Consider the following 20,695-nt stretch of genomic DNA (forward strand, 5'->3'; position numbering starts at 1 on the left):
GATAACTTTTATGGCAACATTGAAAATATATCCTTCCACATGAGGTGACACGTGTTGTTGTTTATGTAATAATGTGTCATCGACTTCTTCTTTATTCCTTTTTTTTTTCTCTTCTCTCATCTGACCATTCAAAATTTCAGAGTTATCTTTTGATCTATTGGTATTTCAACTTTGTTTTTTTTTTTTTTAATTCCTAATTTTAATGCTTGACCTTTTTGTCAAATTTCGATTTGTTTTCAATTTTAGAATTGAATCCATAATTGTGATTTATAATTTTTTTTAAATATGGTCTCATTATCATGATTATGATTTTTAATTTTGGATCTTTTTGTGAATTTGGTTTTTGTTTCAATTTCTCCCTTTAATTCAAAATTCTAAGTTGTCCTCTTATTTATATTTTATTTTAAATTTCATCTTCATTCTTTTAATTGTTATTTTTTTTATTTTGGTTCCATTTGTATAATTAATTTTTTTTTAATTTAATCCTTTAACGTTTGATTTATTGAGAATTGATTTTTGTAATTTTTCCAAAAGGAAAGCTTTCAGTTCAATGACCCGGGTCTTAAGTTTAAAAAGTTAATACAAGTTAAGATCTTTTTTTTGCATATTTTTTTATTTCAACTTTTGATGTTATTTTTTTTTAAAAAATAGGTTTCATGCTTTTCTTTGGTTTCTTTTCAATTAGGTTATCTCAATCTCATGACATAGGTAACATGTTTTTCCGATTGAGACGGGTATTTTTTATATATATTTTTTGGTTTTGTCCTTCAAAATTTGGTTTTTTTTTTTTAAATTAGAATTCTTAATTTTTACCGTTTTACCTTCTATTAAGTTACCCCGTTCGCATGATCAGGCTCGTAAGGTTTAGCAGCCTTCCCCGATCTGGTAGGTGTTTTATTATTTCGGGCTTATTTTTGTTGATTGATTTTTTTTAATTTACATCTTTATACATTTGGATTGTTTGAAATTTACTATCATTATATTTGAATGGAAATTTGCTATCATTATATTTTTTTAATTTGCTTTTTATAAGGTTGGCTTGCTCTTATGACCAAGTTTGTGTGTTTGTCATGTTAGCTTGAATTGACTCAAAGTGTTGTATTTATCATTTTTTACCCTTTTTTTTAATTTGAATATTTGACATGGGGTTATCTTGAAATTCAGTTTTGTAATTCCCTCTATTGACTAATATTCTTTATCTTTTGGTTATAATTATAACTTTTTATTTTAAAATTCAATCTATTTATTATTATTGTTTTTTTCTTATATAATTAGAAAAAACTATAATAAAATCTATGACTCGAGTACCTATCTATATAGTTTGCTATGCACCCCGGGGATATGAGATGATGTTGAGAAAACGAAGAAATAGAAGAAAATGACGATGAGATATTTTGTTATTATAGAAAGAAAGAAACGCTTCATGAGATTTCATCTCATTATAAGGAGAGTATGCTATACTATGCTGGGCCTACATTTTTCCATGGCCCGTTATTAATAGGCCAAAGGCCCAAGCATAGAAAACAACGAAATTAAGGAGAAGACTGACAGCTCCTGCCTCTGCAACCCTACTTGCTAATCAAGTCAGTCCTTAATTATGAGTTTAGGACTCTTTAATGTCTTCCCACCAAGGCAAATGTTTCAAGAAACTAGAGTAATCTTCTTATGAGTAATTATTATCTAGTCTCTGAAGAGTCCTGTGTACCAAAGGTTTTTTTTTATATATAATTTTTTTATCAAATTATTTTAATTATATAAATTAAATTATGAATTTAATAAAATGTCTTGAATTGACGTAACTCTAGTCAGTGTAGTTAAATATTTATCATAACTTATTTTTTTTGTTTTCTTTTATCTAATTTTAAAATCTAAATATTATTTTATATATAAAAAAATTAGTCCAAGCATTTGCGAGGAGCACTGAGGCTAGTGCTCAGTGTGTTTGGAAGTGTGGTTGCAGTTGTTTTTCAAATTATTTTTCACTCAGAAATGTATCAAAATAATTTTTTTTATTTTTAAAAAATTATTTTGACATCATTGCATCAAAATAATCTAAAAACACCAAAAAATATTAATTTGAAGCAAAAAAAATAAATTTCAAATTTTTTTAAATTTTTTTTAAAATGCAAAAACAAACCGCACTTAAGCAGTGTAGCTCCATGAATTGATGACAAAGAACATAATTTATCACAGTAAATGGAAGTTTTGCCTAGCTTACCAATGCCATATAAATTCATGTAGTATGCCAAAACTGGTCATTAGGAATATGCTAAATATAAGTTCTTTCAAGAACTGACTCTCACTTGTTTGCTTATTATTTTATTACTGTTATGACTAAGCAATATATAGAAATATGTGCTGGAAGTTCCAACAATGACAAATTTGCGTGAGATGTTTAAAATAACACTAATTATATATTTTTATTTTTCTTACAGATTAGTCATTAATTGAATTTCTTACAATAAACACATTTTATTTTCTGAATAAATTTATTTTCACTGAAGTACCTATATGTCAACTATTAAATTTTGACAAAATTGTGACAATATATAGATATATGATATTCTAAGATTTTTTTTTAATTGAGTTATATTGGCTTAAATCTTAATTACCTTGTCCATCAACTTATTTAAATTACATATTTTTTAATTAAAAACTTATATATCTATAATAATACGAGGAAAAAAATAAAAGTTAAAGTAAAACACTTTAATGGCTGCTTTGGCTATTAATTTTATGATCTTTTCAATATACTCCCGATGATTATAAAAAGAAAACATTTTAATGGCCTAACAATAATAATTATTTTCAATAATAATTTTTTGTTTCCTATAATATCATATAACTATCATGAGAATATTTCTGTAGATTTATTTTCTTATGTTTTGTCTTATTTTTTTAAATTTGAGATTTTGAAAATATTGTTTTAAAATAAAATTATGAAAATAGATATACAATATTATTAGAAAATAAAAGTTTTATTTTTAAAATGAATATACCTAGTTAAATCCACTCAACTTTTATCTTACATGTCAATCTATTTAGATTGTTTGACTAATAATTGTGACCAAGTTTAAGATTTAACATGTTGTATATATCATTCAGGGACTCAATTATATTTACTGTAAAATATGAGAAACAGAAAAAACCTTATAATTAAGACTTATTTGTAAGAAAAATAAAATATATGGATCAAAGTAAATTTTTCAAAAACTTTTAGAGAAAGAATTAATAGATATTATAAATGATGTATTCTCTACTATGAAAAACTAAAAATTATTATTATTTAATGTGATAACAACTGATGAAATGACTTAACCATGATAAAAATATAACATTTGGATATGTTTTTAAAATAAAAATAATACGCTTCTTAAATTACAACAATATTAATTTAACATTAGATTGATCGATTCATAAGGTCTATATACTTTTTTTTAATCACCTAATTAAAAATAGTAATTTAATTTGAAATCGATGAATATTGGTTCTATCTGACCTGAATGAGTAAATATATTTTGGAAAGGAATAATGGGTAGAATGTTGATATTGTTAAATCCAATTAAAAACCTAATCAAATCTAACCCGAAATATATTTTTATGTTATATAGATATATTTGTAGAACATTTAGATTTTTTTAAAAATATATTATGATATATACATATCTGAATAATAACATGAAACACACACCAAAATATATAATATTTATCATTATATATATATATATATATTAACTATTTTATTTTTGAATAATAAATAATAGTAGATATAATGAATATCCATATGTACATTCAAGATCTAATGAATAATTTATAAAAATAAAAATAAAAAAATAAAAAATCTAATACCCGTAGATATCTATTGCCATTCTGAACCCAATACTCATGTGATATAAGAGGGAACATTAGAAAAATAATGTGACTTTCACAAATTAGCACCTTTTGCTAGGGCATACAAATTTGAACTATTAACTTGGAACTCCATCAATGAAACTACTGTGCAAATTTGCACCATGAAAAACCAGATACCAGATATATACAACAACGGTCCACACGGATTTTGAAAACCTGTAAATAAAAGTATATGATTTATCCTACCATAGAAAGCAAATAAATTTTATACTCTTTCCAAAAATGCATAATTATAGAATCTTGACTTCTGGATTCTTAACCTAAATACAGAAAACCTCTTAAAATCCAATATGGCCTTGACGTTTTTTTTCTAAGCCCTTTTCCAATTTTGGCCACTGCATTTAATACTTACCTAGCCTCTGTCACTCTTGTTACCCGTTATATAGACCTCCCACTGGGTTTGGTTGAGAACACGAGTGAAAAGCAAACATGGCGAGAAAGAAGGTTAAGCTTATGTGGATAGTGAATGATGCTGCTAGGAAAGCTAGCCTCAAGAAAAGGAGAGTTGGGTTACTGAAAAAAGTGAGCGAACTAACCGTACTATGTGGCATCGAGGCCTTTGTTATCATCTACAGTCCAGATGATCCCGAACCCGCTATCTGGCCATCAAGTCCCGACGTTCAACGCCTTGTTACGAGGTTCCAAAACATTCCTGTCATGGAGCGTGGCAAGAAGATGATGAATCAAGAAAGTTACCTGAAAGAGAGGATGGGAAAACTAAATGATCAGTCCAGGAAGCACCTAAAGAAGAATAGGGAGTTGGAGATGGCCGACCTCATGCAACAAGTTTACCAAGATAAGGGATTCGATGGCTTAGACCAAACTCAATTGTGTGGTTTAGCATGGTTGGTAGCGGAGAAAATGAAGGACATAAGGAAAAGGGTTGAATATTTTCAACAAATTCCGCCCCTCCAAGATGCTTCCCTTCCACCAGGTCCTTTTCCTCCTCAATACCCTAACGAGGATGAAGATGGCGGCGGTGATGAAACCGGAGGCCAAGTAGTTGGAGAACCTGGAGATGGGAGGGACGATCCTACAGATGGTGGTGTACCATGGGACCAATGGTTCACTGATATAATAAACAACCGTGAGCATAATGTTGCTGGAGGCAGCAGCACCAAAAGTGACTTGGGGCTGCGACATCCATTTAACATTACTGGTGTCAGCTCTGGTGGGGGAGCTGACATAGGGTTCCACCCTGGGCAAAATGATGGTGGTGGCAGCAGTACGAGCAACCTTTTTGGGCTGGGCCTCTCTCGAAGCAGAAATATAGGAGACATCAGTGGTGGAAATATTTTTCATCAGGGGCTGCTGCCCCATGACAATGATATCTTAAGAGGCAGGAGTTCCTGTGGAAACAACTTTGATTTGGGGCTTCCTATTGGAAGTAACATGATAGGATGCAATAATGCTGGAAACAGCTTTGATACTTGGCTGCCTCATGGCCTAGGATTTAATCCAGGAGGCAACACTAGTGCCGGAAACAATTTTGATCTGGGTTTGGCTCAAGGAAATAATACAAGAAGCGATAGTACTGGTGGAAACAACTTTGACCAGTGGCTGCCTCATGTCAAGAACATGGGGGACAACAGTGCTGCTGTGAATAACGTTCATCCTTGGCTGGCCGCTGGTGGAGATATAGGTGGAGAGAGTTTAGGACTGGGGCTACTTCCTGGAACTCGTTTTTCAGGCAGCAGTACTGGTGAAAATCCTTTCCATGGGCTGCACGGGATGCATCATCTTGGAAATAGTGGAGCTGGAGATAGCAGTGATGGAGGAAGCGATTTAGGGCATCCTGGATTTTTTGGAACTGGTTCAGGAGATCTCAGGCTGCCATTCGATGCTACCAAGAACTGGCTTAACAACAACTTCAATCCTTGAATATTTGCACTGAATTTCTAGTGTGTTCCGGTCTAAAGTTTCATTCCTGTACTGTATGTTTGTCAAATTTGATTTCCTTAAAAGTCATTTGGCTTAAACTTTATGCTTATTGAAATGTTATGTTTCCAAGTTTGTCTTAATTTATATCCATCTTGCATTTTTTTTTCTTTTTTTTCTTTTTTTAATTTTAAGAATGAGAATTATAGGAACAATAAATAATTAATGAACAAACAATTATAAAGAGTTTAGTTTTGAAACAACGCATAACGAAAATACGGTTTGTTAATTCTCAAACACTCTTAAAACAATAAAATCAAAGCTCTACGAATCTCAAAACTTGAAATTCTTTTTCAATAGATAACTGCGAGTCCAAAGTGTAAAGAGTAGTTTAAATCATTTTTACTAGTTGATTAAAGAAAAAACTACGATTAAAATTTCAAAATTAATATGGAAATAAAGAAAAGAGATAGATATAAAAGTTATAATTCCTAAATAAAAACAGGTTGGATTTGTACTATAAAAACTTGTTTGGAAATGTGGTAAAGTTTGCCCTTTAAAGTGTATTTTGGTTGAAAATATATTAAAATAATATTATATATATATATATATATATATATATATATATATATATATATATATATATATATATATATATAATGGAGTTAGAAAAGCTAAAAGGAAAGAAAAGTTTCAGAAATCCCTTGGTATGTTTAATCTAGCATAGAGTTCCATTTGTTGAGATTTCATGCATAAGGATTTAGATTTAATTTTTTCTATTATTATATTCCTGATTTTCTTTTATAATTTTTTTTAAAGTTAGCTTGATTAGTGTGTGTATTGTATTTTTCTCATTATTTCAATAAAATGAATCAAGTGAGTATTTTCTTTTTATTGAAATTATGGCATCAAAGTCAGGTTATCCTTGAGTTTTTCTAAAATCTAGCCCATCAAACAAAAAAGAAAGATATAAGATAAATAATGCAACCATATTATTTGATAGTTTTGCCTATATTTATCTAATATTTTGTTCATATTTTATATATAAAATGCCTTGATATTTTTTATTTTATATTCTGAAGTTATTTTTGGATGTAAGATTCGAAAAGGAATAATTTAGAGAGAAAATTTAGACCATGTTCCAACCCGTGTCAAATATTAACAGATTTGACCTTTGATCAATGTTTTACGTAGAATTTGAGTTGTAGAGATCGAAATGAAGTGTTTCTAATGGAATTAAAAATCTAACATCCATACCTTTATATCCATATATGACAAGAAAAAAAATAAGAAGAAAGAGCATGAAAATCACAACTTCCAAAGACAAGCCTCGTATTTTGCCAGTTTTGGCCTTCAGTCATTCCGACTTAAATATATCTTAAGCTATAGAGGTCTATTTGTTGCAAACTTAAGTTTGTTTGATTCTTGACTCAAATACCTATCAACCTACTGTCAGTATAAAACAAGCTCATATGAAAGAGATATGAGTTTTCTAAGACAACTCATAAATTCTGTTAGCATACAGGTTTTGTGAAAAAACAAGTCAAATTTACTTCCCAACCATCCAAACTGACATGAAAATTATTTCTTCATATGAAAAAGGTCTTTACACTAGCAAATTAATTTCACTAAGTCTAAATTCAAAGTTTCAAAGTTTCAAAGTTTCAAGATTGCATGCAAGACTATTTTTCTTTCTTTATAGGAAAGTAGTTATTGTATTACTTAAATTTAGATTATCTACTTTGAAAATGACTCTTTTTTTCCTTATAAAAACAAACTAGTAGGAAGGTGGGTATTAGATTTTTTTTATTCGATAAAAGAAAAGAGAGAGAGGTGAAAAGGTGGCGATAAAAAAGAAGAAGAAAAACTCTCACTTTTTGTCCTACACCTAAAATTATGTTTTCATCTTTTCTCTTTCTTAGTTTTTTGATAGTCATGCAAGGCTAAGTTATTTTTCTTGATTGAAAGGATAAAGAAACCTTTAAATTTTAAATTTGTGAGATTTAGTTTATATTTTTTCAATCTATATGATCAGTATGAATTTTTTTATATGCTTATTTCATATGATTGTTTAGTTTGATTATTAGAGTAAGCTCTAAGTTATTATTATACCCAATCTATTGATAAGTTTTCTATCAAAATCGGAGTTGTGATATTTAACTTATGAAGCGACTAAGTTTAATAATTATAATGGATCTATATTGTTAATTTTAAGGAAAACATTTAATTATATCAAACATAGACTGCAGACAATTATGTTGTTTAGATTTATCAACCTATCTAGTTTTTAAGACCGTCATTAAATTAAATTACCAGTGCAGTTGTTGTGGTTGTTTAATGGTTAGGGTTAGTTATACTATAGTTCAATTAACTAACTACTATTAAAGAAAGATAAATACTCATAATATAAATTGACGTATCATTTAATAATCAGTTTTGATCTCTGTCGGTGGATTTTTACTTAAAACCAATGTTTTTCTCTTAGTAATTTTGGTTTATCTAATTTAGTTTGTTTATTTTATTTTTTTTACCCTAGCATAGCTTAGATAATCTCAAAACCCCCCATCTTTGAATCATTTAGCAAAAAGACCCGGACTAGATCTTCCTCATAAGATCGATCTATTGCTTGTTTTATATTATCTTATTTGTATAACCTTGAAGAGATTGAGAAATTAAGATCAAATAAGTGGAGTAAAGATGAAATATATATGTGAAATATGACATAAATGCTGAAAAATGATAAAGAAAAATGAATATTTTAAAAGTCTTATGGTTTTGCCAAAAAAGGAATAATTAGGGGAAAGTTTTTTCAAATAAATTGTGTACTTACATTGTTATAATTGGTGTTGTTATACAAAATTATATTGATTTCTTTTGCAAAAATGAATGTTTAAGGATTTACTTAAATTGATATGGATATGCTTGAAAGGATGAGTAGAATTGCAAATAACAAACTATTCCATGTAATGGGAGTTTGCTAATATGCATGTAGAGAAGGAATTTTATGAAGAAAAAAAATAGGTGTTTAGGGACTATAATGTTTTGGCCAAATAACCAAGTCCTAGGGCAAATATGTTAAGGAGTTAGACCATTGAACATAGCTATGATGATTCTTTGATGAAATAGGCAATCTAGAGACATTGTAGGTTTTAACTTTTGGTTTGATGTACTTGAATGTACGATTATTATTGAATGTAGAGTAAATCTCACTATGATATGTAAACTTGAGAAACATGTTAAATTTAGTGAGAAATTTGATAGAAAATATGTAGCAAAATAGGAGACGAGATTTCAATCATGTGGGAATAAATGAATACGATACTTTCCACCATCGTAGAACTAGAATGCATGTGTGTAATTTAACTTATTATTCATGGATATAGGTGTTAATCCTAAAAATCATTATTTGGAATGTATAAGTCAAGTTGTACAAAATCCAAGTAAATTAGTATTTAAGGAAACCTTGAAATGGTTTAAAAATATATAGTGGTGTATGCTTGATGAAAAATGATGAAATAGACATTAAAGGAGCATGGCCTAAAATTCAACCAATCAAGAAATGGGGAAGAAAAGGAACTTTTTCATGATGTAATTAATGTTAGGCATGCATGTAGTAGGAAAAAGTGAAATTAAAAAAAAGTGAAATTAAATGAGTGATTTAAGTTCATTTAGGAAATGGTGAACATAAAGAGAGTTGAAAAATTGATACGATAAACAAGGTGTTATGGTAGGTGATATACTAATATGAATGCATGAAATAGTTTCAAGAAAATACCTAAAAGGAAAGGTATGTCTGTGTGTATGATTGTATGGGTTTCGACAAAATGAAATTTTTAGGAAGAAAATGTTCTAATAAGTACAAATTGGTAGGGATAAACAAGATTGAAAATAAAAAGAATATAATCCCTCAAAGGAGGAGGAAAGTTGAAGAAATATTATGTGAAATGTAAACTAAAAATATAAGAAGAATATTACAAAGCAATGGAAATGGATGCGGTATAAATTCATAGTTATGTACTTTGGCATGGACATAAATAATGTAGTATAAATGGTTTTACATGGTATGTTGACTTAAAAACTCCTTGTGAGTCAAGGAGAACATCGAGGATTGGATTGTAGATTGAAGAAGATCATGTCGCAGGAAGAACAAGTAGGCTCTCTTTTCCCATGCTTTTATTTTAATTTGATAAAATCTCTTAATTTAGCTCGTGATTATTATAAATTGTATTATGGATATTATTTGATTTCATGGAACTCAATGGAAGAAAATAAAAGATTATTATGTTGTTGGTTTTAAGCGGTAGGACCTAATGTGTTGTTGTTTTCTAAAGAAGGGAAATCATTGTGTTGTTGGTAGACTCATTGTGTTGTTGTTTTTTTTAAAAAATAAGATCATTGTGTTGGTTGTTCTAAGTGGTGGGACTCAATGTGTTGTTTTCTAAATAAGAAAAATCATTATGTCTTTAGTTCCAAGTGGTGGGACTTATTGTCCAAGTGATAAAATCTCTTAATTTAGCTTGTGATTATTATAAATTGTATTATGGATATTATTCTGATTTCATGGAACTCAATGAAAGAAAATAAAAGACTATTAAGTTGTTGGTTTTAAGTGGTAGGACCCAATGTGTTATTGTTTTCTAAAGAAGAGAAACCATTGTGGTGTTGGTTTTAAGTGCTGAAAGTCAATATGTTGTTGTTTCCTAAATGATGGAAATCATTGTGTTATTGGTTCCAAGTGTTGGGACCCATTATGTTATTATTTTCTAAAGGATGGAAACCACCATGATTGGTTCTAAGTGGTGAAACCCATTGTGTTATTATTTCTAAAAGGATGGAAATCATTGCATTATCGGTTCCAAATGTAAGAATCTATTTGGTTGTTACTCCAAATAGATAAGGAACTACAATGTTATTGTTCCTAGATAGATGGGGGCCATTGTAGATGTCTTTATTATGACTGGATGTTGTGGGTTTGAAAATGATTTAGGTTTATAGAAATCTAATTTGTATTTTATCATATTAGAAGAGCGTATTATAACATCTTAGAATGTATAAACGTAAGAGATTATGTAAAATTTAATTTGGTGTGTGTATATATATATGTTGTAGGACTGAGTTGATTAAAAGTTCAATCAGTCTAGTTGTAGGAACCCTTATGGATATGTATTGTATTAGGATCCTAATAAATCTAAACTTATTGTTCTATTTTGTATTAGGATTCTAGTAAATGTAAACTTATTGTTATATGTTATATTAAGATGCTAGTAAATCTAAACATGATATTATATGATGCATTAGGATGTTAGTAACTCTAAACATGTCATTTCATTTTGTAACTTATGCCTCTTTTAGGCAATGGATTAGGATAATGTGTTGTAAACGTTAATTTAATTTAACTATGTTTTAGCATTTAAATTTAGATCATATTATTCTCTAATAATTATTTGTGAATGTAATTATATTGATTTTCATGTTTATTTATTTTTTGGGTTGTATTATACAATGTGTTGGAAATAACAAATAAATGAACCTATTGCGATCTTTATTTATGAAGGAAAGGATTTGAGTTCAAGGGAAAATTGAACTTTATGGATGTGTTGGCCTAAAAGACGTGATGAATATATTTCCGATAACTTGGTAACGACCTATTTATGAGGAAACTTTGCTGAAATTTCAAAAAATATTTCCAAAAAATATGAACATGAAATACATTAAAACATAGAAGAAAACGGGTTAAGGTCTTACAACCGCACTCATTATATATGTAGATGATATGGTAGTTATGAGAAATGATTCTAAAGTAAAGAATACCTACCTTACAAGATTATTTGGCCAGAGCATTTAAAATGAAAAATTTAAGTCTTTTAAAATATTTTTATGAAATTAAAGTTTCTCAATATTATAAAGGAATCCTTCTATTTTAAAAAAAATATACCATTGATTTTTTAGAAAAAAAACTAGTATGTTAGTATTTCAACTAGTTGACACACCAATAAAAGAAACTCTAAAGTTATATATTTAGTCTAATAAATATTGGCTGATAAAGAAAGATATCGAAAACTTGTAGGGAGATTGATTTACTTAGTTCACATAAGTCTAATAGAAGAAACTGGTATGTTACCATGTCAATCAAATGACACGCCAGTAGAAGAAGGTTTAAAGTTATAAATTAAATCCAATGAAAACTAGCTGATAATGGAAGATACCAAAGATTTGTAAATAAATTGATGATTTTGTCTCACACAAATCTAAACTTGGTCTATATATTCAGTATTGTTTATCAATTTATGCATAATCTAAGAGAGGAATGTATGAATGCAATTACATTTTATAATATCTAAAGACTGAGTATGGGAAGGGAATTTTGTTCACTAAAAATATAGATTATCAAAGCATAGATGGATAGATTGATTTTGACTAGGTTATAGCGGTAAATTATAGATGGAAAACTTCTAGTTACTTATATGTGGCATTCTCATTACTTGTAGAAACAAGAAACGAGATGTTGTTGCTCACTCAAGTGCATAAGTTGAATTCAAAGGTATAGATCATAGACTTTGTGAAGCATTATGGTTAAGGTTTCTATTCTATGATTTAGATTTTTTCCCAAGGCAACTAGTTCGATTGTATTATGATAATAAAATAGCATGCAATATTGCTCATAATCTAGCTCTACATGATTGTGCAAAACATGTAGAGATAGACAAATTCTTTATCAAGAACAAGTTGGAAAATAAAATTATAAAGTTACCTAAGATCAAATTTCAGGATCATTCAGTCGATATTCTCACCAAAACAGTTTCAAGTTGAGTACTCTTAAAAGTTTTAGACAAATTAGGCATGTATGATATTCATGCACTAACTTAAAACGGAGTGTTAAGATTTCTTTTATTTTCTATACATGTATTTAGAGTTGATCTCTTGATTATTAGGTTCTTGATTTTTTTATATAATTAATACTTTAAGTTATCTTGATTAGTATTGTATATATGTTGTACCTCTCTCATTATTTCAATAAAAAAAATCAAAAAAGTATTTTCTTCCCATTAAAACCATAATTTTCTCATATATTGATATATAATATGCAAAGTATTCACATAGAACATGTATTCTATATACATTATAACCCAAGTCATATAGCAATGAGAAAATTATTGCTATTATATTTTAACAATAGATCAAATTCCTTGTGTTATTAGACTTCTCAATATTGCAAAAACTATTGTCAATAGTCATTGATGTTGTGTCCATCAGGCTTGATTTATTGCTGCTAAGAGAAGCATTGTTACTAATATTCTATTGTTAATGAGTAGTTTCCTTAACATCCTCTTACAAGCTTGTAGGCAAAGTTGTAACCCAAAGTTTATCTTTGAGGGAAAGAAAATAAGAAGTGGACAAAGCCTTAATAAAGACATCAACAGTTTAATATGCTTAGCAAATAAGCTAAATCTTAGTAACAATGCTTTTACAGAAATTTTTCATAAAAAGTTTGTTTAGTATGAAAAACCAAATTATGGTTTAAATAAGGTGCTTTTATATTATAACACCATAAAATAGGAGCTTGTAAAAGCTAAACTCTAAGAAAATAACTAATATTTAAAAAATGTGAATTAAATAATTTAAAAATAAAAGAGAGGGAATTAATTCAAATTTAAATAAAAATAATAATACAAAACAAAAGGAATAAATAAGAGAAATAGTATTAATTAAAATTGTGTGAGAGAGAGAGAGAGAGAGAGAGAGAGAGAGAGAGAGAGAGAGAGAGAGAGAGAGAGAGAGAGAGAGAGAGAGAGAGAGAGAGAGAGAGAGAGAGAGAGAGAGAGAGAGAGAGAGAGGGGGGGGGGTCAAGGTTAGTGTGCCTAGCTTATTTGTTTTTAAGAAACGAAAAAACATCATCCACTCCATTTTATTTTATTTTATTAGTTTTTAGTAAATGGATGATAGGTCATCCTCTATAACAGATGACTTGTCATGTTTAATAATAATTTCCATTCACGATCAATGATAAAAAAAAAAAAAATTGGGTTTTAAAACTTAAAAGCTCATCTTCTAACTTGTCTTTACCTAAATATATCTAAAAATACCCTAAAAAACTTAATAAACTTGTTACTAATCCCATAACAAATTCTAATATCTCTAAAAAATAAATTTAAAAAACCTTTAAGAACCTTAATTTACTTTTCCCAACATGATTAGAGGGTAATATTATCTTTATTGAACTTCCCTAAAAAAAATTAAAACATTGATACTAAAATCAACCTTATTACTGGTTAGAAAATAGTCATTAAAATGCTTTCTCTCTCCTCAATATTTTATGATGAATTTTTTTTTTATCTCTTAATATTTAGGGATTAAAATATAAAAAAAAGATAGATTTTATGATAAAAGAATGAACTGCTAAAATAATATGCACCAGAAAATAGCTAAAATGAAACCTTAAAGAGCAAATCTAAGTTTTTCGTATCAACGTCCAGATAGAGTATGCTTTGTTTTATACATCTTGTGGCATTCCCATTTAATGGTATCAAGCAAACATGACAACTTGATGATAAAGAGCTCATGTTGCATTAGTTAGCATCGGAGCTTAAACATTCCCGGTTTAGCTCTTTGATTTCCATGGCTGAGGGTCGCAAAGATGGAAGTGTTTATGGTGCAAGATGTCTTTTTGAGATGAGGAGGTTATGTTCCCAGAACTAATGATTAGGATCTGCAAAGATAAGTTATGGATCTAACCCATCATTTGGATTTGAAAGATAGAGAGGTGGATGATCGTCACTTTTACATAAATCCAATTTTGAGAACCCGTGTTGAATATGATTACCACATAAACTTGGGTTTTCAAGCGGAACTCCTATAGTTTGCGAACACCCTGTTCTGGTGGTCAAGGGATTTATCGATTGGCTTCATGAGATTGAATGCATCTTTGAATAGAAGGTCATAGAGAGGATGAAGGTGATGCTAATCGTCATTAGATTGAAGGGGGCTCAAACGAGAATAGGAAAGACTTGCATGGTAGCAGTGGTTAAAGGCTTAAAGCAAATCCACAAGAGACATGACAGCCAATATCCATGCTTGGGAGAAGATGAAGGCCCGTTTCCTTCCTTCAAACTCCAGACTTCCTACAACCACCAAAGGGATTGGGAAGGACACCTTGTGACATTTTCATTTAATGGTACCAAGGAAACATGACGAGTCGATGCCTTGCAGAGCTGCTTCGGACTTGAAAATGGGAGCAGGAGCTCTCACACAAACGGCAATGGTTTGATTTCTTGAGGTAGTTTTGGCAGCAGCAGTCAGAAAGCAGTGTTTGAAAAGGATTTCCCCCCACTTGGATGTGGAGATAGGCAATTCGTGCCTGGTTTAGCGAGAGTTTTGTCCCCTGGTTTAAGTTCAAAGCTTGCCTGTTGGTAATATTAGTCCCGCTTTGATCGGCAGAGTAGGATGCACTTCTGCTCCGGCAGAGGTTCCCACATTGGAAACAGCAATACGAGATCCTCGTCAGCTGCAGACATTATTAATCCCTTAACCAAAGACAAATATATTACCAAATATCACACGCAAAAGGAACCAATCCCACGCAAACAAGGGGGGAAATGAATGCTGTTGCTGGCGCCTAACTTCACAAAAAGAGAAGAATTGAATCATAACAATCACTTCTCTCATGACTGCAAATAATCGTTCACAAATGTAGACATACGATTTCAAAAACCACGGGCATATGCATTTAAAAATAATGAAAAGGGCAGATTCCAAACATTTTAATCTCTTTTCATATAGATCACAAATAACTGTTAACGTATGTAAATTTATACAGCACAACTCTGAAGAGATACAACAAAGAGGAGCATCAACTGGAAGAGAAAGGTCTGCACCATTTGGAAAAGAGATGAGGAAAAAATTGCAACATATGAGGAAACCAAAACTCTACAAACCATCAAATCACAATTAGAAGATCTTGCTATACTGACTGGTGAGAGAATTCCTGAGATTTGAGTAAAGACCATAAAGGGAGTACTGTCGAAGGTTTTCCACTTCGTACCATGAGTTGAGAGCGGAAAAGTGCTTGTCTGTACCTGAGAATGCCAATTGTATCCCAAGGCTACAATCAACACTACCTCCATTGCTTTTGCATAGGGGTGTTCTGATTGCACAATCCTGATTGTTGAGGCAGACAAAGTTAGAGTTTCCCGAACATTTTGCACAGCCATCCCTTTTCCAATACAAGTTCTGTAGTCTTCCCTTCTTGAATTCAAGCACCTGCATTACAAAATTTTAATGGGTTCCTACAGATCTTATGAAGGTAAATTAACATCATAATGGGTCCTGCATCTTCTCTTACCAGGGTAAAGCTGGTCACACTGTATGTAGTGTTTGCAACAAAAGCAGGCAGAGACCTTGCAGCATATTTTCGACCGGCAAATGCAACCATATACCCACCATAATTTTCCTGGAAAGTACCAACAGAAAAAAATATATAAAAAAGGGATTGAAAGTTGCTCAAGCATAGAGCATTAATCTTAGGCTAGGGAAGTGAGTGCAGGAATGTCATACATTATAATGAACAGGATTCTCTTCAAAGAAATTGAAAGCCAGTGGTGCCTTCACTTATATCCAACCTTATGGTTTTGGGTATCCAGGTCAATACCATGCATGGCTTAATAAACATGCATATGGCTATCACCAAATTAATACTCACTGCGAGAGACTATATGGTGTAAGTGTAGACAAACTTAAAGCATCAAACTAAACTTCTGTTGATGCCAAATAAGACAAAACATGTTTTTACTCCAGCTGCTAGTTTTTCAAACTAGGTGAGGATGAGTAAGGTACATAGGAGTTATGGCAACGAAGGTTAAACAGGTTGTTACGATTGGAATATAGCATTGGTGAAAAATGTAAGAAAAGACACTTGGTCATGGCAATAAAAGAAAAAATTATTACCAAGTGCACAAGACAGATGCATCTTGCAGGCATCCTCAACTCAAGTTTTGGTTTGTGTTAAGATAACATCACGCCAGCATCTAGAATACATTTAGTGCTGTTTGGTAGTGTGGTGCAAGTGTTTATGGACAAGTGACAGAGCCTTAATACTGTTTATTATAGTTCTAAAAAAATAAGTAACATATTAAAAACATAAGAGTATATATACATTTTTTGGTTTCAACTTGTCTCAAGATCTCTCATTGCACCCATTCCTCTATAATTCAATTCATCTATTATTATCTGACAATTAGAAGAATGTGAGTTAATTTTTAACACTCCTTAATGAACATTTTAAATACTCCAAGTTGATTATGCATTAGCTTGATCTTAGCATGTGGTACAGTTTTCAAGATGTGTATGTATGCCTCATAATATTTGAACTCAGATCAATCCATTTGAGTTCACCTTTTTCGATAGATCTTGCTCTTTCCTTTATTACAAAAGAAAAAACAAAATTCACAATAAGAACATTGATTGCTAACCAAAGCATACTAAGAACTATTGAAATTAATGCACATTCTTAAATATGCTTGAAAAGTATTAGAAGAATTATTAAGTTCTGAAGGGAACAAATGTACAGATTCTAGAATTCATATATAAGTCAATTAGCATGAAGTGGTCTAAAACTATAATGAGACAATATCAAATATATCTCTAGACATTATTAAGTCGTGAGTGTTGGTTATAAATAGGCAATAGGCACAAATACCTTGTCTATTTGATTACTTGAACTAAAATTTTCTTCTATTCCCACAACCCAAGTGTCACTTTCTACATTTTTCACCAACTATATGCTTGCTCTAGCTATAACAGCTATTTCACAAAAAATTAGCCTTTTCTACAACAAGACATAAGTCCTGAATACTTTACATTACCTTATCTACACTCGAAACTAGCGTTGTGGCACATGGGAGAATAAGCATTAATTTTAACACCAACAGTTTCTATGGCAATTTGCAGAAAGTCCTATGTTGCTTAGACTCGGGATCCATGTGTGTGTCCAACATCCATTCCCATGTCCAACTTAGCTCTTTTTTTTTCAAATATTCTTTTGTTTTTCCATGTAATTGGAGTGTCCAAATGTTCATCCCCATGTCCTAGCTTCCAATGCTGGACATGAGTAAACAAGGTATAAAAGCAAACACAGACAGAAGCTCATTGCCAAATTCTGCATATTGTGGAAGGCTTAGTCACAGCACATGGAAAAGCTTCCAAATGTTCTTGCTCAGATAAGAATGAACAGTTCGATTACAACATTTTAAATATATCTCTTCTTTTCAAGAAGATGCAATAAAGATTAATCAATTAAACAAAAGGATAATTGGTTTATATGCTTGGCACTATCAATGTCTTGAAACTAATAGAGAGTACATTCTCAACAGTTATTTCTCCATGATTCAGGCGTCATAGTGCATTTTACCCCAGCTTATATGTTTCAGAACTTTGAAAATCATTCTCCCGAAAAGCCACGTCCAAACCCTCAATCAAATTCCTATTTTCTTCCATAAGTTAATCTAACACAGCCAGGTTTCTCCATAACTCCCTAAAATTAGAAAAAGAAAAAAAGAAGAAAGAAAACAAGAAAGTAGTTCTACCATTCAATCAAAAAAGAAAAAGAAAGAAGAACAAGAACAATTTAAAACACTTAAGCAGAAACCCATCAATAATCTCTATAATTAAACCAACTGAGAAGCACTAAATCACACATAAGCGATTCGATCAATCGGAAGAAACAAAACCTCAATTTACTTAAATACTAATCCAAGCAAAATATCCAAAAACCAAGAAGAATGTAAGGAGAAAGTGGGGTTTTGACAAACCGGATAGAAAGATGAGGTATTGATAGTAAGGAGAGAGATCTCGTCGACTTTAGGTCTAAAAACAGAGATCTGAGAATTTTGGCCGGTTAGAGCAAGTCTGCGGTCGCAGGGAGACAACTGGAGGCTACTGTTGAAGAAGAAAGATGTCCTTGATGAAAAAGCGATAGCAAAAGTGAAGCCATCAGATATTTGTACAGTGGTGTCTGAACAGGGTGAAAAGACCTTGTTCGTGTCTTCTGATTTTACTAGGAATGGCGCCGGTGCTATTGCTACAAGGAATACAAGGAGAGCTTTTAGTGCTGTTAAGGTTGCCATTGCTTCCCTGGTGGCGGTGGCGGTGGCGGTGGCGGTTTTTATTGATGTTTTTGACTTCCCAGTAAAAAAACAGAGAGAGACAGAGAGAGGGAGGGAGAGAAGGGAGACGGAGCTTAGATTCAAAGACGAGCAGAAAGGAAGGAATCACTGTGGTGGGGAGGAGGATCGGATTGAATGGGCTTACTCATAGGCCAAAATTTAAGGTATTGGGCTATGTATATGGTGCTGTGCTCTAGCTCCACCTCCGTTTCATATTGTTGCAGTTCTTGATTTGTGTTTTCTTCTTTTATTTTCTAGTTTCTTATAATACGTTCGCATATTTTTTACCAATCGCACTAACTTTTATCATCTTCTTTAATGTCTCCATTCTTTTTGTATTAATATATAAAAATAATATTTTTTATTTTTAAAAAATTATTTTTGATGTCAGGACATCAAAATGATTTAAAAAAATATTAATTTAAAAAAAAAATTAAATTTTTTTAAAAGTACTTTTAAAAAATAAAAATAAACAAACAATGACATGGCATGAAAGAGAAGGTAAAATTAGGAGGAGAAAGGGAAAGAATTGGCAACCGAGAACACCACCACCATTAGAAATTCACGAATTAGTTCCAGAAATTGTATAGAAGGCCACACCGATTTGCGGGTGGCCTTTTTTCTTGGTATCTTTTTATCTTTTTTTTTTAATGTTTTAGAAATAAATATTTTAAAATCAATTTATTAGAATTACATTTAATATATTATCCAGTTCCATTGTTTTTAAGAAGATTAGGGATTTTTTAATGTTAATATTATCAATTGCTTTATAAATAATTATGTATTTACTAAGAATAAAATATCAATTTTTTTTGTTGTATTTTTTTATACAATTTTCTCAAATTTATTGTTCTTAGATTTCTTAGGTGTGTAGACATACTCGATTAATGTTTTTTTAATTGAAACTATTATAATAAGTTTTTAAAAAAAAAACAATAGTTTTCATATAAAAAATCATCAAAATATAAACGAAATGAAGTAATAAGAAGATTGAGTTTATTTTATAATTGATAAAATATTTGAATTAATATAAAAAGAAAAAAAACTCAAGTCAATCAGGTTTACCCGTCAAACTCGTATATAACATGGATCATGAGACTAAAATAACTATGTGGAAAGCAAAATGCAATAAATCATAAAGCCTTTAATAAACTAAATGTTGAAGGATAAATTTAAAAAAATAAATATTTATTGCAATAAATAGTTTTATGTGAGGTGATGTAAAATAAAAGCACCATCTCTTTTAATGTTTTATTAACTGAATAATTGGTTCGCATTGTGCTATGGTTATGTTAGTTTTTTAACATAAAATAAATTTTCAAATGTTGCTAAAGTGTTTTTTAATAAAAGAAATTAATTATAAACTCAAAATATAATGCATATTGAATAATATATTTTTTAAATATTGATATCATGATATATTGGATGACATTTGTATTCAAATATTAAGACTATGACATATTGGATGACATTTGTATTCAAATATTAAGACTATGACATATTGGATGACATTTGTATTCAAATATTGAGACTATGACATATTGGATTGACCAGGGTTAATTTATCAAATCTATGATTTATGTTATGAGACTATGATAACTTTATAGCAAAAAATAAAAATAAATTGTGAAGACCTATTTCTAATCAACTTAATGGTGAAAAATAAAATTAAAAAAATACCCGGGTCAACTTGAGTTAACTAATGAACCTGCAACCCAGATCTTGAAATTGGGATAAACCCGTAAAAA

At 30.3% G+C, this 20,695-nt stretch overlaps 2 protein-coding genes across 2 annotated transcripts; one reads left to right on the top strand and one right to left on the bottom strand.

Moving 5' to 3' along the window:
* The first annotated feature begins 4,341 nt into the window (after window positions 1-4,341).
* On the top strand, window positions 4,342-5,793 carry LOC133676954 (uncharacterized). Its single transcript, XM_062098773.1, has one exon. It carries the CDS (start codon window positions 4,342-4,344, stop codon window positions 5,791-5,793), a length of 1,452 nt encoding a protein of 483 aa, XP_061954757.1.
* A 9,744-nt stretch (window positions 5,794-15,537) lies between these two features.
* Window positions 15,538-19,190, bottom strand: LOC133677462 (uncharacterized). The gene is made up of 3 exons (XM_062099542.1): window positions 18,594-19,190; window positions 16,130-16,237; window positions 15,538-16,047 (listed from the first exon to the last, which is right to left on the bottom strand). Exons 1-3 carry the CDS (start codon window positions 18,906-18,908, stop codon window positions 15,736-15,738), a joined length of 735 nt encoding a protein of 244 aa, XP_061955526.1. The 5' UTR covers window positions 18,909-19,190; the 3' UTR covers window positions 15,538-15,735.
* Between the last annotated feature and the right edge of the window lie 1,505 nt (window positions 19,191-20,695).

The sequence above is a fragment of the Populus nigra genome, chromosome 17, assembly GCF_951802175.1.
Source record: "Populus nigra chromosome 17, ddPopNigr1.1, whole genome shotgun sequence".
NCBI lineage: Eukaryota > Viridiplantae > Streptophyta > Magnoliopsida > Malpighiales > Salicaceae > Populus > Populus nigra.

Excerpts from the sequence above, each read along its gene's own strand:
- LOC133676954 (XM_062098773.1), top strand. The coding sequence starts at position 4,342 with ATGGCGAGAAAGAAGGTTAAGCTTATGTGGATAGTGAATGATGCTGCT.
- LOC133677462 (XM_062099542.1), bottom strand. The coding sequence starts at position 18,908 with ATGGCAACCTTAACAGCACTAAAAGCTCTCCTTGTATTCCTTGTAGCA. Across the intron at positions 16,238-18,593 it reads ATACCTCATCTTTCTATCCG|GAAAATTATGGTGGGTATAT; the intron begins GTTTGTCAAAAC and ends GGTACTTTCCAG. Across the intron at positions 16,048-16,129 it reads GTGTGACCAGCTTTACCCTG|GTGCTTGAATTCAAGAAGGG; the intron begins GTAAGAGAAGAT and ends TTTGTAATGCAG.